The sequence below is a fragment of the Choloepus didactylus genome, chromosome 6 (genome assembly GCF_015220235.1).
Source record: "Choloepus didactylus isolate mChoDid1 chromosome 6, mChoDid1.pri, whole genome shotgun sequence".
Taxonomy (NCBI): domain Eukaryota; kingdom Metazoa; phylum Chordata; class Mammalia; order Pilosa; family Megalonychidae; genus Choloepus; species Choloepus didactylus.
This window is the reverse complement of record NC_051312.1, coordinates 121,320,367-121,343,610: the sequence shown is the minus strand read 5'-3', so window position 1 is coordinate 121,343,610 and position 23,244 is coordinate 121,320,367. Positions and strand designations below refer to the sequence as shown.

Genomic DNA, 23,244 nt, shown 5'->3' with positions numbered 1-23,244 from the left:
CTGCTATGAAGTAATATTGATTTTATCACAAAATACAACAAATAAATTATTAATTTAGTGGTGCTCATAGAAACTATATAGTATTCCTGCAAAATAACACAATTTTGTGCCAGTTTACAAAAAGTGAAATGCTTCAAACTCCTTATGAAACCAGGTTCTAAAATGAAGTAATACACACCAAAGATTAAGGAAAAGTGATCACATTATCAGTTAGATGAACCAATAACAAATAAATATAGACTAAAATAACTAAATTAATTAAATATATATCCTCCAAACATTGAAAGACTCTTTTAAAAATAAATTCTCTTGTTTCTTTGTTCAGTTCACTTTCTTTGAGTAGGAATTCTTAAAATTAAAATATACCAAACTTGATACAATAAAATGTTCTATTCAGATTGAACATTTTATTACTGCTTAAAAAACATGCAAAATTTCATATAGAAACTATTACCATATGTTTTACATAATCTATAACCATTATCTCAATATATAATTAATGAAAGGATGAAGTAACAGAAAAACAGGAGCTATTTAAAATGTACTTTTACTTTAAGAATGGAAATGTAATGCAAATATTGTATTGACTAATCATGTTTTACAGTGTTTAAGTTAATGCATAGTTGGTTGTATCTTTTACGTTAGGTTATACAGTATCTGGGTGAGAGGGCACTCTAAAACTGTTTCATTGTAGCATTAGATGAGATCACCTGTTTAGTTTCATTGTGTGGGATAACAAATCCAGCTGGGTTGGTTTGTGAATTCAGGTGGCTCAGAGACTAACATGATTTGGCATCAGGGTAAGGATTCATGTTGTTATATACAGAGGATATATGCATTATGTGATGGTAAAAGACATTTACAACCTAGATATAAGAGCAGGGCAGCCTCAAGTGACATCACCAGATCATCTGCAGCGTCAACCAACCGACTCAGATATGTATCGTCCACACCAACGCTCCCTGCTCTTTCTATTAGCAAACCACCCATCGTCTTCACCAGTGTAAAAGAGCATGTGCCTTCTTTAAAAGTAGGCTTACGCTTACGCAAATGAAAAGCAAATAAGAGAAACCAAAAGGACAAATAAAAAACTAGATTGGGTACAATTTCCACTAAATTGACATTTAGATTATAGGAATAATACTGAAATGTTAAATAAGTTAAATTGAATTATCCAGACAAGAAATTAAGAAAGAGAGAAGTAAGGAAAGAAGAGAGGGAGGGAGGAAGGAAGGAGGGAAGGAAGGAAGGAAGGAAACAACAGCTGATTATCCCTGCGACTAAACCTTGTTTTGAACTCTTGAATTTTCTCTGGAACCAGCATCTGTGGGAATCATGAATTTCTTTCTTTAAATACTATAAAACAATAATAATAATAATAACAGTAATAATGATGATGAGGGAACTTTACTGCTTCATCTTAATTCTCCTCTAATTTATCCATAACTTCTATTTTACTTACAGGCATTTGTTACAGCAAAACTGTTGGCTGTCTCAATGTTGTCCACATGAGGTACCAAATTAAAAGGAGCTTCTGACGCATTGGGGCTGGTGTTATGAAGGAAAATTGCTAATCGAAAAGCAGTGTATTCCTGATCTGTGTTTCGGATGAAGAGACCACCTATTAAAAACAGCAGGAAAAGCACATTCAGGTTTTTCTCTTTAAATGTTATACCCACCCCCAAACACTATCAAATCTACTGCTGTTCTCTAGCATGTACAATCAGGAGCTATTCCTGCCACATCTTGGGTCTGCCCTTTGTCCCTAAGGTGTATGTTTGGTATTTTAGTCTTCAGGACAGCTCAGCTTTTTCCTGTTCCAATCTGTCTTGATCACAATGACCTCTGAGACCGTTTAGTTATGTTTTCCTTTCTCTCTCTTGCCCTCCCCATGATTCCCAGCACACTGCTACATCAGCCAGCTCAGGGCATCTCTCTAAGAGGCATGCAGATGAACGACGATGAACGCAAAAAAGGATTTGCATTAAAATAAAGAAATGAAGAGAAGTGGTGAAACACAGGGAAGCAGGGGAATCAGAAAGGATAAATGAACTTTGTTTTCCTGCAGCTCCTGGACTCAGCCTAATTAGCTCCGTTTTGCACAGTCCATGAGAAATGATGCAGTGTAGAGGTTGGGCATAGCTGGAAGAAATTCAATAGCTGCATCCCATTAAAAGACAGAAGAGGAGAAGAGCAAGAAAAGCTAAGGATAGAAATAGAGTTGAGATGGGGGAATACAAGCAAAAGCCTCGCAAGGGAAACAATATAAAACAAGAGAAGGTTCCAGGAAAGGAATCTAACTTTGGAATGAGTTAACCAGCAGCAAGAAAAGCCAAGGGGGTGCGGATAGAAATGCTTTTATTTTGCCTGAACACTGTCTTTCTACAATAGTAAGAAAGCTGCAGCGTCCAGTATGGGAATAAGTGCATTTTGTTTGTTTGTTTGCTTGCTTGTTTTATTTATTTTTAATTCGACATCACTTCACGCTCCAGAGAAAGGGGTGAAAAGAAATATCACGCAATTAAACCTAGAAAGGTTTTTTCCAACTTATTCCAAACCTACTTAAGTGACTTGAGCCAGAGGTGAAAATGGGGACGTGGACTGAGGAGGGAAAGGTGGGCAGTCCTATGTATGTTTCAACTGAACCTGCACCAAAGAGGCAGTCTTTTTGTAAGAGGGAGAAGGAAGACTAGCGAAACAGAGAAGGGAGCAGAAGGTTTCCCTGAATTGCTTAACAGCAACTCATTTAACTCACTTTTGGAAATCTGCTACAACCAGCCACATGCAAGTCCCACCATCCCACCCGAGCAGAGCTTACCTATTTGCACGCTGCTCGGAAAGGCTCCCATGGCGAGTCCCCAAAATCCAGAAAATAACAAGACAATCTGTCTGCAAATAATCCTCATCTTCTTTTCTCCTCTCCCTGGCGCGCGCTCTCTCTCTTTCTCTCGCACTCTTCCTAAAGGCTGCTCAGAGAGGCATTGAAGACGATGGCGCTAAAATTAAAACAACCCCCAAAAAGAAGGGGGAGGGGGAGGAGAGGTTTGGGTGGTTTATGAGTATAACTATTTCCCCTTAGCAATCCATCTTGAGCTGCCAGATTTTTCCCGCAGTCTCCATAGCCCTGGGAGAGGTTTTTCTGTCCGGCTGCAAAGGTTGCACATGCAAAAGATGGTGGTGGAGCGTCTAGTGGCTGCTCACAGGGATGAGACATGCGCTCTATCTTTGCCTCACTCGCACTCGCGCTCGCGCCTCGCTTTCTCACACACACACAAACACTGGCGCCGCGGCCGCCACGCGCGCTCCCTCCCTCACACCCGCTGACATCCCCCGCCCCCCAGGTCTGCACCAGCCGCGAGTCTCGCTGCCCTCCTCGCGTCTCCTCCCTGAGAGCGCACCGCCGCCTCACGCCCCGCGCCCACCACTCCTCGGGCTACGCGCTTTGGGTGCTCACCGGAGCGCCCCAGTCTTTCCGACGCTCCTGAGCCAGTCTGGTGACAGGATTTTCCTTCTCCTTCCCACTCACTGACTCCTTCTCTTCTTCCACCGTTCGCTGAGGTACCGACTCTGAGGATGGGCACCTCCAACGCCCCTCTCTTTGCTTTCCTGGCTCTTCTGCTTCTCGGATGCACTTGACAGGAAACTGACCGGCGGGCCGGGTCTGGCAGCCCGGATTAGGGCTGCGGGGGTTAGTACCTCCTCATTCCCATGCCCCCTGCCGCATCCTCGCAGGCACGCGGGGAGGACCGGCTGCCTCTCCCCTGCAGCCCTCGCGTTCCCTCTCAGCCTAGCCCTCCTCTGCCACGGGGCTGCGCGCGGGGGACTCCGGTCCTCGCTGCAGCAAAGATTTCTCTTCAGCAAAACAGCCCGGGAATCTGGAGAGCCTGAGACTGGAAAGGATGAGGTGATGGGGCTCAGGGAGGAAACGGAGGAAAAAAAAAAAGGGCAGTGGATAGCCCAGGCGGGTTTAAGAGGCTGGAGCCAAGGACAAAAGAATTGAGGGAGGTAAGGCTGGGGAGGAAACCCAAAGAAGTTGAAAGATGCTAAGGGCAGGAGGGAAGAAAAAGTTAATTTAAATATAGGGTGAAGTTTAAGGTGTTGAGTAAGACGGGGAAGGGGTTGGGGGATAGGAAATGAACGCGGCCTCTAGTATGTTCTCTGAGAGTCTTAAGGCAGAACTAGGATTGAGAACTGTATGAAATGTAACATAGGAAAAGTAATTAAAGACTCCTTTCTTTAAAGTAGTTAAAAGATTCTTTCCTCTCTGCTGTGGCCCACTTCAAGAGCAGAAAGGAGATGATTTAGAGGCAGGTGAAGGAGGATGGGAGCAGGGTTTGAGGCATTGGGTATAGATGTCTGACAGAAAAATAGGGTGTTTTTCGTATACTCTCTTCTTGTCTCCAGAATATTCTACCCCATGTCACCTCCAAGAACACTTAAGCACTTTGTCATTGATGTTAATAGTTGTTTTGACTGGGTAGAAGAAAAATTATCGTAGAAAGTTTTAGGGCTATGGTCTCACTTCCTCTCCAGGATCTCCTTTAAGACTCTCATTTCACCTGGAGGTTGAGGATAGAGCCTATGCCAGAGGCAGCAATTGGGTGGAAATGAATTACACTATGGGTTTCTGATTTTCTTTTTATGGTTTGCAGTCTCCTAACCTATACAGTATATACACCTAATGCTATTAAACTGAGAGAGAGAAATCTCCAAGTGTTTTGAATATTTGCAGTTCTTTTGGGTGCTCTTTGAGTTGGACCATAGGATTTAGAGTCTAAAGGTGGGCTATACCAGTTAGAGCCAAGCTTCTAAGGAGTCTTGAGAGAGAAGGAAGGAAAGAGAGGGGGCTGGGGGAAGAGGTATTTTCCTTCAGTGTTAAGGAACCTAGAATAGTGTCCCCCATTAAATATTATGAAAGAATGTACCAAGTGCCTATGTTTATGTGACATAATGTTTGAGAAAAGAGAAGAATCAGTTGGTTAATATGACATTTTTGCCAGAACCCTACCTAGTAAAGACTATTTTTTAAAAACAGGCATTACCTTTATTCCTTCAAGTCTCCTTATATAAGGCATCACCAATTGCCTGTATTTGTAATTTGTACATAACATTTTAAAATCCCTGTTAAAACTGCAGCATTCCAGACTGCTTTACTGTTTTCCAAGTTCTGAATTTTGCTTTTCGAATCAGAGCCTTTTTTTTTTTTTTTTTTTTTGGTTATTCATCTACTTTCCTGTTACATTTCACCACAGATTGTTATGACAAAAACAACCTAATTGTGAATAATTGGATTACCCAAATCATATATTTGTCATTTTGGTTCATAAGGTTTTAGTCTTGCAAGTCAAGTTGGATTTGAAATGTTTCCCTTTTTGTCTTTTCTCTGAGTGTAAAAACCAAGGTTGTAAATAATAGATCCTTGTTTTCTTCTTAAGAAGATAACAAAATAGGCCACATAAAATTCAAACTGCATTTAAGTTAAATTAAAATTTCAAAATCCTCTAAATCTTTAAACTCATCACCCATTTGGGAACTAGTAAAGCTCTGCCTGATGCACAGAGGCAATTATTAACTTTTATTCTTTTCAAAATTTAAGATTTGGGCTTTCATATAATATGACATCACCATTGACATAGATGCAGGATAGGGTTTGCTTTAATCCGACTACCAAGATGATACCTGAGTTAATATGACCGGATGGCACAACTGTACTTTTTCAAAATAGTAATGTGTTTTTTTATTCCTATTTTCCAGTTAAGACCTTAATTTATTTTATGAATCTACAGTTATTCTCTCTGTATGCATATATGAAAGTGTATATATATATATATGTGTGTGTGTGAATATGTCGTTCCTTATGCTCCCCACCCCTATAATAATCTTTTCTCTTATTTAGTCATAACTGTCTTTAAGATGCACCAAAGTGGAAAGGGCTTTGGAGATGGTTTGGAAGTAAAGCAAATGGAGGTGCTAGTGCAGATTGCATACATTCATAAAAAACAAAATTAACTATCAACAATGCTGAAGAAAAAGGATGAGGAATAAACACATGGCAGGTAATGGTAGAGCCAACACTTACATTTTTAATCCTGAGTGTGTATTTCTCTGAACAACTTTATAAATATGACTTGTGATATGCTTTCTGTTACACCTAGTGAGTTTATATACAGAAAAACTTATTGAACCTTTCTTTGGAGCATCTGTAAATGTAAACTTTAAATATCCTGCTACATCAGCATAAAAAATTTCAAAGGTATGAGAAAACCAAAGACATATGTGTTTGATTTTATTGCCTTTATGATATTCTAAGTAAATATCTTCACAGTTTTCTGAACTTCAATTTACTAATATTGAAAGTGAAGGTGTTTACCAGAAGATTTCTAAGGTTCCTTAAAATCTGCCAGATGTCTGATCCTATGAGGTCAACTCAGCCAGCATTTGGACATTTCTGCTGTGGAAAAGTGCCTTGGGGGATCCAAAGATAAGTCACAAACTTGTACTGGAAAAACTTACATGGCATGGCAGAATATAATCACCCAAAGTGAAAGAATTTCTGTCAAGGAGCAGAGGAAGGACAGCAACTTCTCATCAAGAATATTGAAGAAAGGCTTTTTAGAACAAAGGACACTCAAACCCAGATCTTTCAATGAGAATACATGTATATCTAGTGCTTTCTAGGTAGAACAATGGTATGTAAGGGCCTGAAGGTATAAAGCATGTGTTGCTGAGCTGTTTGTGGGGTACAAATTAGCGATGTAGAGTGTGGTTAACAACAGACAGTCATGTTGTACCTTTTGTGGAGCAACTTGAATTAAATGTTTGGGATAATAGGCCTTATTCTATGGGAAGCAGTCTGAGATTTTTTTTAAAGACTATGTCACATTTAGAAAGGGAACACTGGTGGTAGTAGGGGGAGGGAAGGTTGGTGAGGAAGGCCAGGAAAAGCAGGAGCCAGTTGAAATTTGAGCACTAGGAATTTAGGAGGAAGAGCAGTTTCCTGGGTAATAGGCTTTCCATCAAATTATTCATTCACAGTTAGATATTCAGCACCAAACGTGTTTATACAGTTGAAGTACTTGAGATATAAAGATGAACAAAACAAAATCCCAGCTATTACTGGAAGTCTCCTAATATTTATGAACGCTTCCTCTTGTGCCAGGTATCATGCTAAGGCTTTACATACATCACTTGATCTATGAAAATCTTTAGGTATCATTAAATTGATTAGGAAACTTATCTAAAGGTAAAGAACCTTATTTATGATTATGTTCTTAGTAAGCTAGGTGGATTGAACTATGTACCACAATTTATACATGTTCTTGGTCTTGCATTCCTGTTGGTGTGAACCCATTATAAATGGGATCTCTTGAAGATGTTATTTTAGTTAAGGCGCAGCCCAACTGAATGAGGTTGGGCCTTAATCTGTATTGCTAGAATCATTTATAAGCAGAAGGTATTCTGACAGAGAGAGAGAGCCACAGGGAGGAGCCAAAAGCTGTAAGTCAGCAGAACCCAGAAGAGAAAGGAAAGGACATCCCCTATATGATGCGAATGCCAAGGATTACTGACCAGTCATAACGCTACCCACCCCTGGAGGAGGCAAGCCTTCTAGGCTCTGAGTCTGTAAGCCAATACATTCCTGTTGTTTAAATCAAAACCAGTTTGTGGTGTTTGTAGATTGCAGCCTAGCTAAACTAAGATAGCAAAATACAGCCAAGATCTGGGGGGCAACTCAGGTCTGTCTGATTTCAGAGACCATGCTGTCTTCATTAAAACCTGCTGAGTTAATGAGCTAAAGGTGTAATGAGGGGCCTGAAAGCTGAAAAGTAAACTGGAAGTTTCTACACCTTTCAGAAGGGTAGTGTGGTCTACTTAAGAGATTAATAAAACTTTAGAATAATAACTGGGTTCAAATTACAGGCTCCCAAATTCCTGGCTGCATTACCTTGAATACTTTGCTTAACCTTTCCGTTCTGATAGAATGTATGTAAACTTTCAGAAGGAAATTCTTATTTATAAAGAGTTGCCAAAAATGTCATCAAGCCTGCAATGGAAGGATGTACAGAGTGCCAAGTAAGCAAAACAAAGTGTTTAAGTGACTTTGAGGGAATTCAGGAAGAACTCACAGAAAAAGAGAATTTGAACTAAGCTTTTATGGATGTATAGTTTATCAGGTGGAGAAAAATTATGTGCAAGAACATGAGAGAGCATATGCTCCTCTGGGAATTGCTTACGGTTTGGTATAACTAGACATAGGTATAGGCAGAAATGCTGGAAGTGAGGCTGGAGAGCAAAGCAGGAGATAATTTATGAACTGTCTCAACAGTTTTGTCATCATCTCATAAAGATACAGAAACAATGAAGGATTATAAGCAAAGCAGTAAAATGATCAGATTCACATACTCGATCCAAAATCTTAGTTAATGCTCTACAATAAGGCTGGAGTCAGCGAAGAGAAATTTGGAAACCGAAGAAATAGTATAGGAGAGAAATGTGGACAAAACTAATAACAGTAAAATTTACCATTTGATCCTGCAATCATTCTTATAGGATTCTATCTCAAATACAAATATATTAACAGAATTACAAAAGTTGCATGCACAAAGCTATTTACTAGAACATTATTTGTCATAGCAAAAAAACAAAATAACCCAAATGTACTTTGATAGGAGGCTGTCCTGTTAAGCTATGGTATGTCTATACAATGAAGTGCAATATAGTTATACAAAGAAAAAAGAGTATCTCTGTATACCTTGAGAAGTGATCTCAAGGTTATATTGCTAAATGAGAAAAAGCAAGGTGTGTAAGCACCCTAGCATATATCTAAAAAGAGGATTATATCTACGTATCAACATCTAGATCTACACCTATATAATATATGCATTTCCTCTAGAGACAGAGTGAACAGGGTGGAGAGGAAAAAGCAAATAAACCTTCCGTAGCTATTCAGAGTTGAATTATTTCACATTATTTTAAAATAGAGAATCTTGGCTTATTTTCTCCAGGGGGACATCTTATAAAGACAAAAATAACTTCAAAACACTTAAGCTGCTCTTGCTAATAATATTATTGATTTCAATGTTGATATTGCCATTCTGAAACTGTTGTATATATACTGTTAGATAAAGCAAATGAATTATTATACTCGTGTTGGTAAAAACATTGGACAAAGATGGCACAAATTTAAGATCCAAGAGGTTAAATATGATAGTCTTGACTTTGAATCAGAAGTTTTGCTATGAACAAATGATTTATTTGATCTTTTTAAATAAAAATGTATTTTCTAGCTCCTTGCACCAAAAAGGCTTAGAAATAATGACCAACTTGGTAGCAGTTAGCACCTTTGGTATGTAGTGTATGGTATCTAATGCCGTTTCCCACTAAAGGGAGTCAGAGCTCCTTGTCGAAATGCCTGATTCCAAGTCTAGGGAAGAAAGCGTACAGATGCACCTGGAATATTTTGTCATATCAAAAAAGCAAGGAAGCTATTAAAACTACTGAGATCATGTCAAAAGTTTTCTGGAGCCAACTGGAAAATGCTCTCATTGTCTGAAGATGGGAAAATGTAGACATCAAATGGTATGATAGTTGTTAAATCCATGAAATCATAAAGAAAGATAAATGCCTCATTGGTCTCCTTTGTATTTGGTGCTAGGAAACCAAATCATTATTTTTTTTTAAATAAACTTTTCATTTTGTATTTTTTTTTTGATTTTCAAAAGAATTACAAAGGTAGAATGGAGAATTTCCCTATTCTTTTCCCAGATTGTTTTCCTTAATGTTATCATCGTATATTATTATCATCTTATTTGTCAAACCTAAGAAACCAATACTGGTCTGTTATTATTAACTAAACTCCAGAATTTATTCACATTTTACAAGTTTTGCCATTAATTTATATTTTCAAGTTTCTAATTTGGGGTACTTCCTTGTTTTTAGTTGTCATATCTGTTTCGACTGTTTAGTTGCAGTTTCCTTGTTTTTCTTTATTTTTTCATGACTGACAGTTTTGAGGAGTACAGGTTAGGTGTTTTATAGAATGTCCTTCAATTTGGATGTCCGATGCTGTTCTCATTACTAGATTCGAAATATGGGTTTTTGAAAAGGATGTCAGTCATAGAGGTGAAGTACCCTTTCTCATCACATCACGTCAGGTGATCCGTGATATTCCCACCACACCACTGGCGATATTAATTTTCATCTGCATTTATTATTTAGAATTCTGCTGTATGGAAAATTCACCTCTTTTCCTCCAACTTCATTTAATTATTTATGTATATCACTATGGATTCATGCTTGTTTATTTTATACTTTAGATTGTAACTCATTAATACGTTTTGATTTGTTTTATTTTATTTTTGCTGCTCAAAATCATCCAGGTTGTATATTGGGAGCTATTTCAACTGGCTCCTGTGTCCCTTTGACATGCCTCATCCTTTTCTTCCTTGTACTATTCCATGTGTATTGTCACCACAAGATGCTATAGAATCGTCTTTCATTTTCCTTGTCCTAGCCTTAGATTGAGCCATTTCAATGGCCTGCATTGCTTTACCTTTTTTATCTGTCAACCTTGCTTGAAATCAGCACAGTAATTTGCCCTGTAGCAGTTGCTTGATTAATCTTTTGTCACCTGTCTACCTCACATGTCTCCATGAAATTGATTGACATTGTGCATTCTCCTTTTATTGGAGAATGATATTTAGAAATTAATATCTGAGCAATAGGTTTGTTCATTGATACTGAGTTGTCATTGCTTCCAATTTCTCACATAGGACAGAGCTAGGTGCCATATATATATATACACACACACACATACATATAATAAATAATATATAATATATTAACCCATGTGTGTAGACATATAACTGTTTCTATATCTATCCATCTGTATATGTATTAAGCTATACTTGAGTCCATACTAATGTTCCCAATTCAAACCCAGTACTACAGCATTCATTCTAGTCTCCTATCTTCCTTATCTGTAACTTAACTCCAACAGTGAGAAATTTGGCCCCCACAATCACATTACATTTACTTATGCTGTAAAACCTGAACTTAAGTTCTCCAAAAACAATTGAATTTTTGTATTCAGCCATTGATGATTACTTGAAATCATTGAAATCTTGTCAGTTATTGTTAATAATCTGCATAACTGGAAAACATTGAATGCCATAGACATTACTATAATAATATGGCATTGTTTATGGAATTCTGTCCTATGAGCGTCAGTGCATAATTAATTAGCTGTATAATTTCTTGGCAGTGTCTAGTTTTTTCAGTGTATATGTATTTTTCCCTAATTGGGTTGATACCTTTTTGAGTTTCGTATTTTTTGCTGCTGTCATTTTCCAGAAATAGGAACAACATCCTTTACCTTTTTTATCTGTCAACCTTGCTTGAAATCAGCACACTAATTTTGCCCTGTAGCAGTTGCTTGATTAATCTTTTGTCATCTATCTACCTCACATGGTGTCTCCATGAAATTGATTGACATTGTGCATGAATTTAATGCTGATAAATTATGTCTCTTCCAGGACCACAGAATCCTCATTACATCAAAAAGATTACTTTCCTTGTTTTATGTCCCTCATCACTCTCTGAGTCATTGTAATTGAAAGAGATCACTGAGCGGGACTTGGCAGTCTTCCCCTCATTCACTCGTTCATTCACCACGTATTCCAGAACTTCCAGTATGGATCATGGTATCATGAGGGAATGGGAATGGGGTCTATCAGTCATGGAATTTGTTCCTATCAATTAGGGGATTCCAAACACAGACACATGTGCATAAGGACACATATGCAAGAAAGTACATGGAAGTATGCTCTAAAACCTACATTTTTGGTGGAAACCTTATGTGATCCCCATGAAGTGCTAGCCCATCATCTCAATAACTATTCCAGGATAGGAATGGTCAAGTAAAGCATCATGAGAAAGTAAATATTTGAGCTTTATTATAAAGAATGGAAAAGTTTTAATTAGTTAAAGATAGAATAGAGAACATTCAGCAGAGGGAGGAGATACGTACGTGTTAGGAGAACAATGAATAGTCCACAGATAGATATCTTGATGGGGATTAGTCACCAATAAGGCTTAGAAGTTTGAGTAAAGCCTTATCCTGAAAAGCCTGGCATATATAGACATTAAATAAATATTTGGTAAATAAATTCTCAAGGGAAACAAAATAGAGCTTTAAGTTACACATTTTCCCTCTACTTTGTTAATTGTATTTCTCCTAATGATAAACTACAGGCCATTTTGCTTAACAAAAATTGATATGATTAGTTGGGTAATCAAACTCTTCCAAAGTGATATTTCAGATAAAAAAGAGTGGATGTTAGAATCAGTTTTCCAGTTTAAACATCTACATTGGACAAATTTACATATTCAATATTTTTAACTTAATTTGATTTTGGATATATAATAATACCAATTATAAGTGTCTTTCATAAGTAACTACTATGACATAAGAAGGTAGTATTTTGTTCTTAAAATAATCTTTTAATTTAGGCAGCATTAGCCTTGTTTTACATACGAGAAAATTAAAGTTTTGGGGTCTCAGTAACCAGCACAATGTCACATAACTATTAAATGTGCAGCAGAATTCAAACAACATCTTTCTGGCCTAAAGCCTGTGCTCTTCTGACTCTACCATTTCTCATATGTATTTTTGAGAAAAGCCAAGCATTTGGTTTGCACTGATTTTTTTTTTGCCTCAGTTCCGAATTAAACATAAGCTTATATGACATAAAGGATAGAAAAATTATAAGTATTTATTTTTTTTTAGAAATACCAACTGAGGTAATTAACAGAAATATGACAACATAATTAGATCAACAGTATTTATTTCTTTCAATATTAACAAATAGAAATATTTTTTCTATATTAGAAGAAGAAATTCTAAAGAAGGGAAATAAGGATAGACACTCTAGTTATATAACCATCCTGATACTTAAAACAAATAATTGGTTTATAGTACAGTTATCCCTCCTTCCCCATTACTAATTACACATACCCTGGTTTGCTGGGTTTAAGCCCTATACTGAAAATTCCCCCTCCCATATTCTAATTCCTTTTTTTCCCCTCTTATTCTTTTTAGCATCTCAGAGGATTGAGTTGTGTGTATTTAGTCACACCCTATCCAACTGCCTTCCCTTGAAAATATCCTTGGCTGTGACCAAATCTATTTTGCATAGTACTTTTAACAAAAATAACATGGAAATAAAATAACTTAAATTTCAAGATGACTCTGCTCGCAAACATCCCTACTTCCCTGATGCTCAGCCCAATCTTGTGCAATGTGCATTTGCCAAGCACATCTTGGAGTCCAGTGTACATAATTACAGATAAGCCTTTCATGAAAGTGCTTAATAACATCTAGCTCCAGATATATCATTGCAGCCTGTTATTTCATATTTTAAATTATTGAAGAATACAAATGTAAAATTTTAGTGAGAAAGCCTATTGTAAAGTATGAACTATGACATAATTCTGCATAAAAAATGAGAAGTATTGCAAAGAAAATATTATTAATAGGTAAGGTGGGGTCATGGCTGATGTTTTCATTTTCTTTTGTATACTTTTTGTACTTTCAAACTTTTCTAAAATTGGCTAGTATTGGCTTGTATTTATATAAAAATAAAAATATTATTTTCTCCATATCTGAATGTTTCCCAAATAGCATCATATAAATTAAAGTGTTTTGTTGTTGTTTTTGTGGTGGTGGTTATATGGCCTTTAAAATCAATACATTAATTAATAGATATAGATTTCTTTAAAAAAAACTAATAAATTTTAATTTGTTACATGTAAATACTGTATAAATTTAGTCACATTTTAAATGTATTGTTATTAGAGAATAGATTAATAATATCTACTAATACGTTACTTTCTGCAATAGTGTTTAGGAGTGAAGCTACAAATTAAATTGATAACTAGATTCCTTACAGGGATTTACAGGTAGGGATATATACACTACACAAATGAATATACAGAGGTAAAACATTACTTGATAGATCTTTCCATAAAGCCACAAATAAGTGAAGAGAAAATATACACTAAGAATATAAAAACTATGTATGTAATAAAGAAGATTACTTTCACACCAAATATAAAGTTTCATGAATTGATGGAGAAAATTAGGTGGAGCTTGCTTTGTAATTGGAGGAAACAAAATGCATAATAAGAAAGAAACCAGAAAGGTTCTAGAACAAGCATACAATTATGCAGATTTTCTTAGTCGGAGGGAGAGCCTGTATCAAATAAGTGAAATCACTGGTGAGATGGTCAGAGAAGGAAGATCAAATTGGTAGAGAAATTTGAGGATCAAGAAGGCCATAAAAATGCATTATATGTAAAAAAGTGGTTATTTTTTCCATCGGTAGAGTTTTCATCAATTCTTAGATTGTTTATTCTATATCCACATCTAGGATAGATCCAATCTATCAGGTGAGATAGATTGTAGGCAAGGAAGCTGCAAGGCATTCTGTATACATCTTTACCTTACAAATGACATTTGTCATTGCATAAAGATGATAGTGGTCTCCATTTTATTCCTTCCCTCCTGGCATAAGTAAAGTAGAAGTGAACATAGATTCCATTATCTATTTAGTAGTGTTTGTAAATGATATACCTTTATTATCAGTCTAACATTCTCAGACATCAAATCATACAAATATGAAAATTTTAAAAATAGGAAATGAATAATGATTTAAATACATTTTATTTTACTAACAGTAAAACTTTTGATTTTCCCTAAAGTGTTTTATAGTCTGTTAATATGACCTAATAACATTGCATGCTATTATATTAAACTGTGTATTTTTATTTCTTAATAGTTTAGTGATGGCTAGGTGATTTCATATGCTTCATAACTTTTGAAAATTTTGCTTTACCATTTTATGATACAAATATTTGAATATCTGTAAAAACACAGTTCAGTTTATTTTGGTACTGGTTTAATTGCTATCAAAGCTGAAAAATACACCAATAAAGACATAAAGATGCAAATGGACAAGTTCACTGTGTTTATTCAATCTCCATATTTATTTGTCAATCCTCTTCATTAATATTCAAAGTTTATATGTTGAAAACTTTTTTCAATATTCTTGTACTCTAATCAGAAACTTTTGCTTCCATAATAGGTTCAAAACAAATGGAAACTGTGCATTTGGATATTATATTTCTAAGTTTTTCAAGTAAGTGGCTTTGCTTCATAGCATACCCATGTAAATTTTCCTCAGCATCAAAAACACACAATGATGCGAACACTCTCAAACATCCATTTTCAAAGTGCTTTTTCTATGTGAGTTGTTTTTCCAAAAAGCAGTTATCTTACTAAGTACTAAAGTGTAATTTATATTTTAAAGGGATAGATTGTGTTTTGACACCATTACAAAAATATATATTTAAAAAATCTGCTAAATAGCATATTATTCACAACTACTTACCTAACATGCCAGCACGTTTGGAACACTTGTATTTTTTTTAATTATTTTTTATTTCTTTTAAGTTTGACAGTTCTTTTAAGTAATTTGCCTTAAGGTAATCAGCAGACTTCTCTGTGATACAAAATATTTTTATAGTCATTTCTCTCCCCATTTCAAATATTTATAAACACTCTAGTATTTAAAGAAATTGTTTTTATGAAGTTTACCATACTAAATGCATCTTATGCCATTAAGATACTCAGAAATGTGGAGAGAAAATTGATGGTCAAGGCATCATTATTTACCCTTCAAGAATATATAGATCTCAGTATTTTATATTTAAAAACTCATGTAGGATCAATGGACATATCACCGGTTGACATATGAACTGGGTTCTCAACTCCAAGGCTAAATACATGTATTAAGGCTTAAAAGCTATATTTTTCTCATTTTTAGATAAAGAAGTGATAAAGAAGAATAGATAGGTTTCAGAGCTGTTATAGAAATAACATCAATAGAATTGCAGGGCAGGCTGTGCTGGGGAGATTAGGATTTAGATATCAAAGGAAGGAAAGATGGCTGTTAAATTTCTAGCTAGTGTGAAAGGCTTGATGCTAATGTGATGCAATATAGGCATTATAAAGTGAAAAGATTTGGGGTAGGGGATGAGTTCAGTTTGAGACTTGTTGATTACCTTGGGAAGATGTGTGATGGAGATGTCCAGTCAGTGGTAGAATATTTGGATCCAAGGCTTAGCTGAGAGATCTGGGCCAGGTATGCAAATCTAGGAGAGGTCAACCCAACTAGAGAAAGAGCAGAGGGTTTAAGACTTACCCTGGAGAAACAGAGCAGGCAAAGAAAAGAAGTCTATGAAGGCAAAAGATAAATCAGAGTAAGAGAAAGCCAGGAGAAAATGGTGCCATGGATTTTAAGTGAAAAGAGAGAATCTGGAAGATAAAATAATAACCATGGCAAATGTTGCAGAGGTTAAACAAAATACAGTATGAAAATTTGCCATTAATTATGAACAGCCATTGATGAGGTTCCAAAAGCAGCATCAGTTATCAGTGAGTGGCAGAAACCAATTTCAGTGGGTTGAGAGGGAACAGATGAGGGCATGAAAATCATTGAAAATGGACAAAATTAATGTCCTGCTCCTATGTTTTTGAGCATATAATTGTCTGAAACAGGTTTTTTTTTTTTTTTGATCTCTTTTTGTAGCTCTCTTTCCCCCCTCATTCATTTCCCCTCATCTTCACTTTTATGAATCTAAATCCTACCCATCCTTCCAGGTCTCACTTTACCTCCCTCATACTAATTTCCTTGATTCTCCAGTTAAATGCCATCCCTCAATTTTCTCCATCTCTATAACACGTAGGTACTACTAGCTTTATGCTTTACTGCAGATATTTCAGTTTACCTTCACCAAACTTATGGAAAGCAGAGCTCCTTCAAAGCTGGTGATGCATCTGTGATTGATTGTGTCACTGAAGCAGGGCCTCCAACCTTTCCCAAATGACAGCACAATGAGTTTAAATAAAGCAGATTTGTAGGAATCTGTACTGGACTTTGTGGAAAGACTAGTCAACTGTTCAATATTTTAAATAATAATAATAGGAATAAACTACAAAGTAGTAAGAAAAATACTAAATGATGAATTTAAATCAAACTTCAAAATAAAATGTTTCTGACTTTAAAAGAGAAACAAGCTTACTGTGGAGAGAAGTGTTTTTGTTGTTTGTTTTTGTTTTTGTTTTTTCCCTTAAATCAGCTTTATGCTTTAAATGGCTAAGTGGAATTTTTCATGATTTTAAAATTATTGTCTCTTTATATGTTTGAGATCGCTCATCTATGAAAAATTTTGTTCACAGAAGTAGGTGATAAAAATGTTAACCATTTATTTAATAACCATTCACTACTTTTCCAAAGTTGAAATTATAATTTAAATCTTTAATTGACAACTTTATATTGAATTGTCTTGTAACAGTGGATATGAATTTTGGATATAATCAAGTGTTTAATGTTAAGTATTTCAAGATAATGATCTTTGACTTACAGAACTCACTCTCATTTTTGGAGTTGTCACTCCACAGCAATGTGATGCCAGTGAAATGCACATTGCTGCAAAGGAACAGAAATATTCAGTGTATTTAAGGCAAAATTTGTCAGGAGCCCAACCAACCTTCCTGCTCCCCAGCCCTCAGTTGGTAGCAACTTGAGCTGAGGGACAAACTCCATGGGCATCTGGAAGAGGAATTCCTCCAGCAATTCCACAGGCCTATTCCATAATGGACTGTGATGTCCTCTGTAGCTGGCTGCTGAGGTAAACATCCATGTGGTAAAGCTCTTTCGTGGTGGTTCTCAGTAACTTGTGGCTAAGCAGTGAGTGCTCAGCCAAGGACTGAGACAATTTCTTGTGTTCTACCTGTAAGCCTTCCACAGCATGCCAGTGAGCTCTGCAGTACAGCACATAGCAAAATGTTAGTGTCATAGACGAAGGAGAGAATAAAAGAATAGGAGAGAAGAAGGAAGGGGAAGGAGGGGGAGGGAAAAAAAGGAGAATTAAGGAAAGGAAAAAACTCAGGAGCCTGTTTCTAGAGACCAGGGTCAAAAGGAGAAGGCATGGTAATGAGTATCAAACATAACTGAGAGGTCCAGAAGTTTGTATCATTATTGAACATTATAATGTCAAGATGCTGTGTTTTAGCAGAAGATATCAAAATGCATAGAAGCTTTGCTTATATACGTACATACCATAAAGAGCCGTAGTATAAGACAGAGTGCAGTGAACAGTAATGAGGGTAAAAATGCAATGCTGTAAGAATGCAGTTAAAACTGATTAGCCAATATCAAACCACAGGAATTAAATTATCTAATACATAAAAATATAATAAATACATAACATGAAATAAAGAATTCACACTTGAATTTTTCTGCATATTTTATACAGCAACATCAAAGTAATTTGCAATTTTTCAAAAAGCCAACAGTTTTGTTTATGAAAGATAAATGAAAAAGAGTAAAGCAATACCTTAAAATAAAAATATAATATGCTTTTCATTTCTGATTCAGAAAATAATCTTTTGATCATATTCATTAATTTCATTACACTCCAGATGTAATAATGTGCATCTGATCTAAGAAACAATTCTTAATTCTTGTACCAAAATATTCTAGGAAGACATATTGTATTAGATGATAACATATGGCCTAATTTTACTAAATGCTAATTAAATTATTTTCACAGAAGGATAAGACTAAATTTTGCTCTCTGCATGAAGGAGTGAGAAAGTTCTTCATATATATTAAAATGAGGTAAATGTTAAGCAACATATTCCCTTGCACCTAGCTCTAAGGACTTGTTACAATGACATTATCATTTGTCTGTAGAAGACCACTGACTTTTGTCATGGAGTATTTATATTCACATTGTATAAAATATTTTATTGACTGATTTCTTAATGACTCGCAACAAACAATAATGTGCAATGCTAGGTGGCCTTTTATGCAGAATTTTTTGTTGTTGTTTAATGCATTTTAATAGTTAACATTAAATCTTCCATAATTCTTCATAGTAGCATTTGAGACTCATGAAACTGCCTGTTGCTTTTTATGAAAATTGATGTTAATCTTTAAAACTGTCTGTTAAATCAAACACCCAAAGATCATTAAGAAACATAATAGACACCTAAAACATTTTTTCATATTTTTCATTTCATTGATAGTTATTTCATAAACTGTATTGAAATATATTTCAAAATATTATTTAACACTTGATTTAATCAAAATTATCTACTTTGCTAGTTAAAGGATACATGCTATTATAGAAAAATAACTTTTTATATCTTGCATCTTAATTGCATTGCTTCCTAAATACCTAACAAATTTAAATCAACTTAATGCACTGTGTATTTTCTTTAGAAATTTTAAATCCAGTGTTATTTTTCCATGAGTATTGTATTTAAACATGAATATCAAAAATTCTAAACACAGTGTTAAAATTCTCATTCATAATTTTTAATATATTTTATATTTTATAATGGTTTTAGATTTACAGAAAAATTGTGAAGATAGTACAGACAGTTCCCATATACGCTACATTCAATTTCCCCTATGATAAATATCTTACATTAGTGTGGTACATTGTGGTCTATCTTGGAAAATGTTCCATGTGAGCCTGAAAAGAACGCTGTGGTTGGATAAAGAATACTATAGATATCAATTAGATCTGAATTTTTGCTTATGTGATCTATCAATCCCTGGCAGAGGGGTTTTGAACTCTCCAAATATAGTAGTGGATTTGTCCATTTCTCTTTGCAGTTCTATAAATTTTTGCCTCATGTATTTTGATACTCTCCTGAAGTACATAAATGTTTAGGATTATTATGTCTTCATGGAGAACTGACCCCTTTATCATTATATGATGACCCTCTTTATCTCTGATAATCTTCCTTCTTCTGAAATTTGCTTGTCCGATATGTTGATTTCCGCTTTCTTTTGATTAGTGTTAGCATAGTATATCTTTCTCCATTCTTTTATTTTTAACAGATCTAGATACTTATATTTAAAGTGGGTTTTTTTGTATTCAATGTATATTTGAGTCTTGGTTTTTTAACCACCCTACCAATGTCTTTTAATTGGTGTATTTAGATCATTTGTATTTAAAGTGATTCTTGATGTAGTTGGATTAATATGTTTCATGTTTCTAACTATTTTCTATTCAATTTGACCCCCTTTTCTGCCTTCTGCAGTTTTAATTAAGCATTTTTTATGATTTCATTTTATCTCCTCTCTTAACTCACCATTTATACTTTTCTTTGTAATATATATTTGTTTGCTTTCATATTTTTAACTGAGGTAAGTATATAATTATTTGCATTGTATTTACCAGAATTTGGTAGAACCTTATTGAAGGAAATTAAAAAATAGGATGAATTGAAAGATATAACTATATAACTCATGCCTGAGTAGGAAGGCTTAATGAAATGAAAATGTTAATTATCCAAAATTAATATAAAATTTAATAAACTATGGTTAATATTCCAATGGGTTGTTTTTGGAAATGAACCAAATTATCTTGATGCTCATATTATAACATAAATGTTTGATGATAGACAATATAATTATGAAAGAGAAAAATTATGAGGGGATTTTTCTTACCAGATACTAAAATATACTTTAAGGCTACTTTAAAATAAGCATAATATTGTTGTGACTAATAATAGACAAAGGAACAGGCACAACAGCCTAGTAACTGCAACTATAGATGTTAGTATCTATGAAAATTTAATATATGGCAAAATATATATTTTAATTCAGTGCAATAAAATATAGCTAATTTAATAAATGATGGTACAGATGCTTATCCATTCTAATTTTTTAAAAAGTACATAGATAGAGAGACAGATGGAAAGTTAGATAACTTCCAGGTGGTTTAAAAACTTAACTAGAAAAATAAAATGACAATCATAATAAAATTCATAACAATCTAATTTACAACCTCAGAATCTATGGTTTAGAAAGAATTTTCAACTGAGACAGATGATCTGAAAGCTAAAAAAAAAAAAAAGGACATTGGTATATTTACATATCAAATGTTTTTTTGTTTTTTTTTTTGGTACCAAATTAGTTTCTTTGAAGGAATAGTACAAATGAAAAAACTTGGTGGATACTGATACAATTTATGGAAAAGTAAAGGTAAACCCAACATGCATGCACTGCCTTGGTGACCATGGAAGTCACCCCGTGGATCTGGGGAAGGCGGCATAAGGCTTAGCTCTCTTCATCACTGTTTCCCAGAGTGTGCTTGTCAAAGAGATACTCTGCCAAGCTAGAGTCTGGGGCCCCCATCCTGCACAAGTTGTTCTCGTAGTCACCCAATTCTTTGATGGATTTCACCTGCTCATTCAGGTAAGTGGGTCTCAATGAAGTCACACAAGTGGGGGTCATTTTTGTCAGTGACTAGTTTGTGCAGTTCCAGTAGTGACTGATTCACCCTTTTTTCCAAGTATACATACTCCATTGCATTCAGCCGGCTCTCCCAGTCGTCTTGCTCTGGTTTCTTGATATCCTGAATATTCGGCCACTCATTGGTTTTGCAGCTTCATAAGTTTACCAGCTTGTTCACTCTCCTTATGAGACTGGTGAAGAAAATATTTGGCAAAGTTCTTCAAAGCCACATAACCACGGTCAAAGTAGTAGGACATTGACAGGTAGATGTAAGAGGCGTAGAGCTCCAAATTGATCTCGCGGTTGATGGCGGCCTCTGAGTCCTGGTTGTATTTCTGGCGCACCTGCAGCGGGGGACGTAGTCGTCTTGGCGAGCGGTTGAGGAGAGGAGGAGGCTGAGGCTGCGCGGCGCTGGATCGGTGGCACAGGGCTGCTCCGAGTGGTGGGCCGACGGGGCGAGCGCCGGCTTCCAGTGCAGCACTGTTGAAGCAGGAAACCACGGCGACTCTCCGCAAAGACAGCTCTCAAATGTTTTTAACAGGAAAACATAGTCTTAGTTTCACAGCTGCCATGAGAACTATTACACAATGGGCTAGCTTAAAGAATGGGACTATATTGACTCTCAGTTTCAGAGTCTAGAAGGCTTGCTTCTACCCGGAGTTGCTAGTGTTCTGGCTAGCAATCCTTCGTTTCTCAGCTTTCCTGTCACATTCTGACATCCTCTCCTTTCTCTTCTGGGTTCCCACTGACTTCCGGTTTCCAGCTCCTCCCTATAGTTTTCAACCCGGAAGAGAAAGGAAAGGATATTTCCATGTGACGAGAGAGCCAGGAAACTTCTAGGATTTTAAGCAGCCCTCCAAAAGGCTTAGGGATCCTGAAAGAAAACATTCTTGCCAAAATGCCTTGATTTGGACTTCCTGAAGCTTCAAAACCGTGAGTCAATCAATTCCCGCTGTTGAGCCCATAGCAATTTGTGGTATTGTGATAGCCTTGAAAAACTGATGCATACTATAAATGAAGTCAATAAATAAAAGTTTGAGAAAAATAATTGCAATATATTTGCTAATTAAAGTTAATATCGCTATAATATTAAACAGTTCTTATAATTGATAATCATTAATATAATAATCAGAACATGTTACGAATAGGAATTCAGAAATGAGTAAACAACATGGATCCACAATGTTTAATGAGGTGCTCAACAACCCAGGGGTTGGAGAACATGAGTTAATATAACTATGAAATATGACTTTATAATGTAAAGTTTACTCTTAGTATCTTGACAAAATTTAAGCACTCTTAACACCTTACACTGACAGAGATGTGGCTCTCTTATAAATTACCTGTGAAAATAAATAATGCTACAACAATTTCCTAGAGCAATCTGGCCACATCTATCCATTAGTAAAATAGAAAGTTCATATATAATTTCACACTGCAATCCAAGTCCTAGGAAAGAATTGCATAGGGAAAAATGCATCACTACATCAGATTATATGTAGAAAGATATTATTACAGCATTTTTAATCTAACACAAAAGAGAGAAGGAGAAAGAAAAATGGAAGGGGGGAAGGGAAGGAGGGAGAGCGGGAGGGAGGGAGGAAAACTGTTTAAGAAAAGAAATGGTTGTATAAATTGTGGTACATCCAAATCATGGCATAACATGCAGTCACTAGAAAGAAAGATATGCAGGGGTTTCAGGTCTGTTGTGTAAAGTGAGAAAAGCCAGATGTAGAGATATTTATATTATCTGTATTATATTCATAATGCAAATTATGAAAAAGGCCTACTTGCATTGAATACATATTTGAAAGAGGTGTGAAAGGATACACATTATAACATATTAACATTTGTTAACCTGGGGTAG

The 23,244-nt window shown here is 35.5% G+C and overlaps 1 protein-coding gene and 1 pseudogene across 8 annotated transcripts in view; both read right to left on the bottom strand.

The window, feature by feature from the left end:
- GRIA4 (glutamate ionotropic receptor AMPA type subunit 4) overlaps nt 1–3,690 on the bottom strand; it is a 380,763-nt gene extending 377,073 nt beyond the window's left edge. For 7 of the 8 annotated variants that reach the window (XM_037841259.1, XM_037841262.1, XM_037841261.1 and 4 more), the window contains exons 1-2: nt 2,819–3,220; nt 1,463–1,621 (exon numbers count right to left, since the gene is read on the bottom strand). In XM_037841259.1, the coding sequence (XP_037697187.1) occupies nt 1,463–1,621; nt 2,819–2,906 (247 nt within the window). In that variant the 5' untranslated portion in view covers nt 2,907–3,220. Of the gene's footprint in view, nt 1–1,462; nt 1,622–2,818; nt 3,221–3,454 lie in introns of those variants that run through there. The other variant, XM_037841263.1, reaches the window with a different exon arrangement.
- LOC119537286 lies at nt 3,523–22,096 on the bottom strand (annotated as a pseudogene).
- Between the last annotated feature and the right edge of the window lie 1,148 nt (nt 22,097–23,244).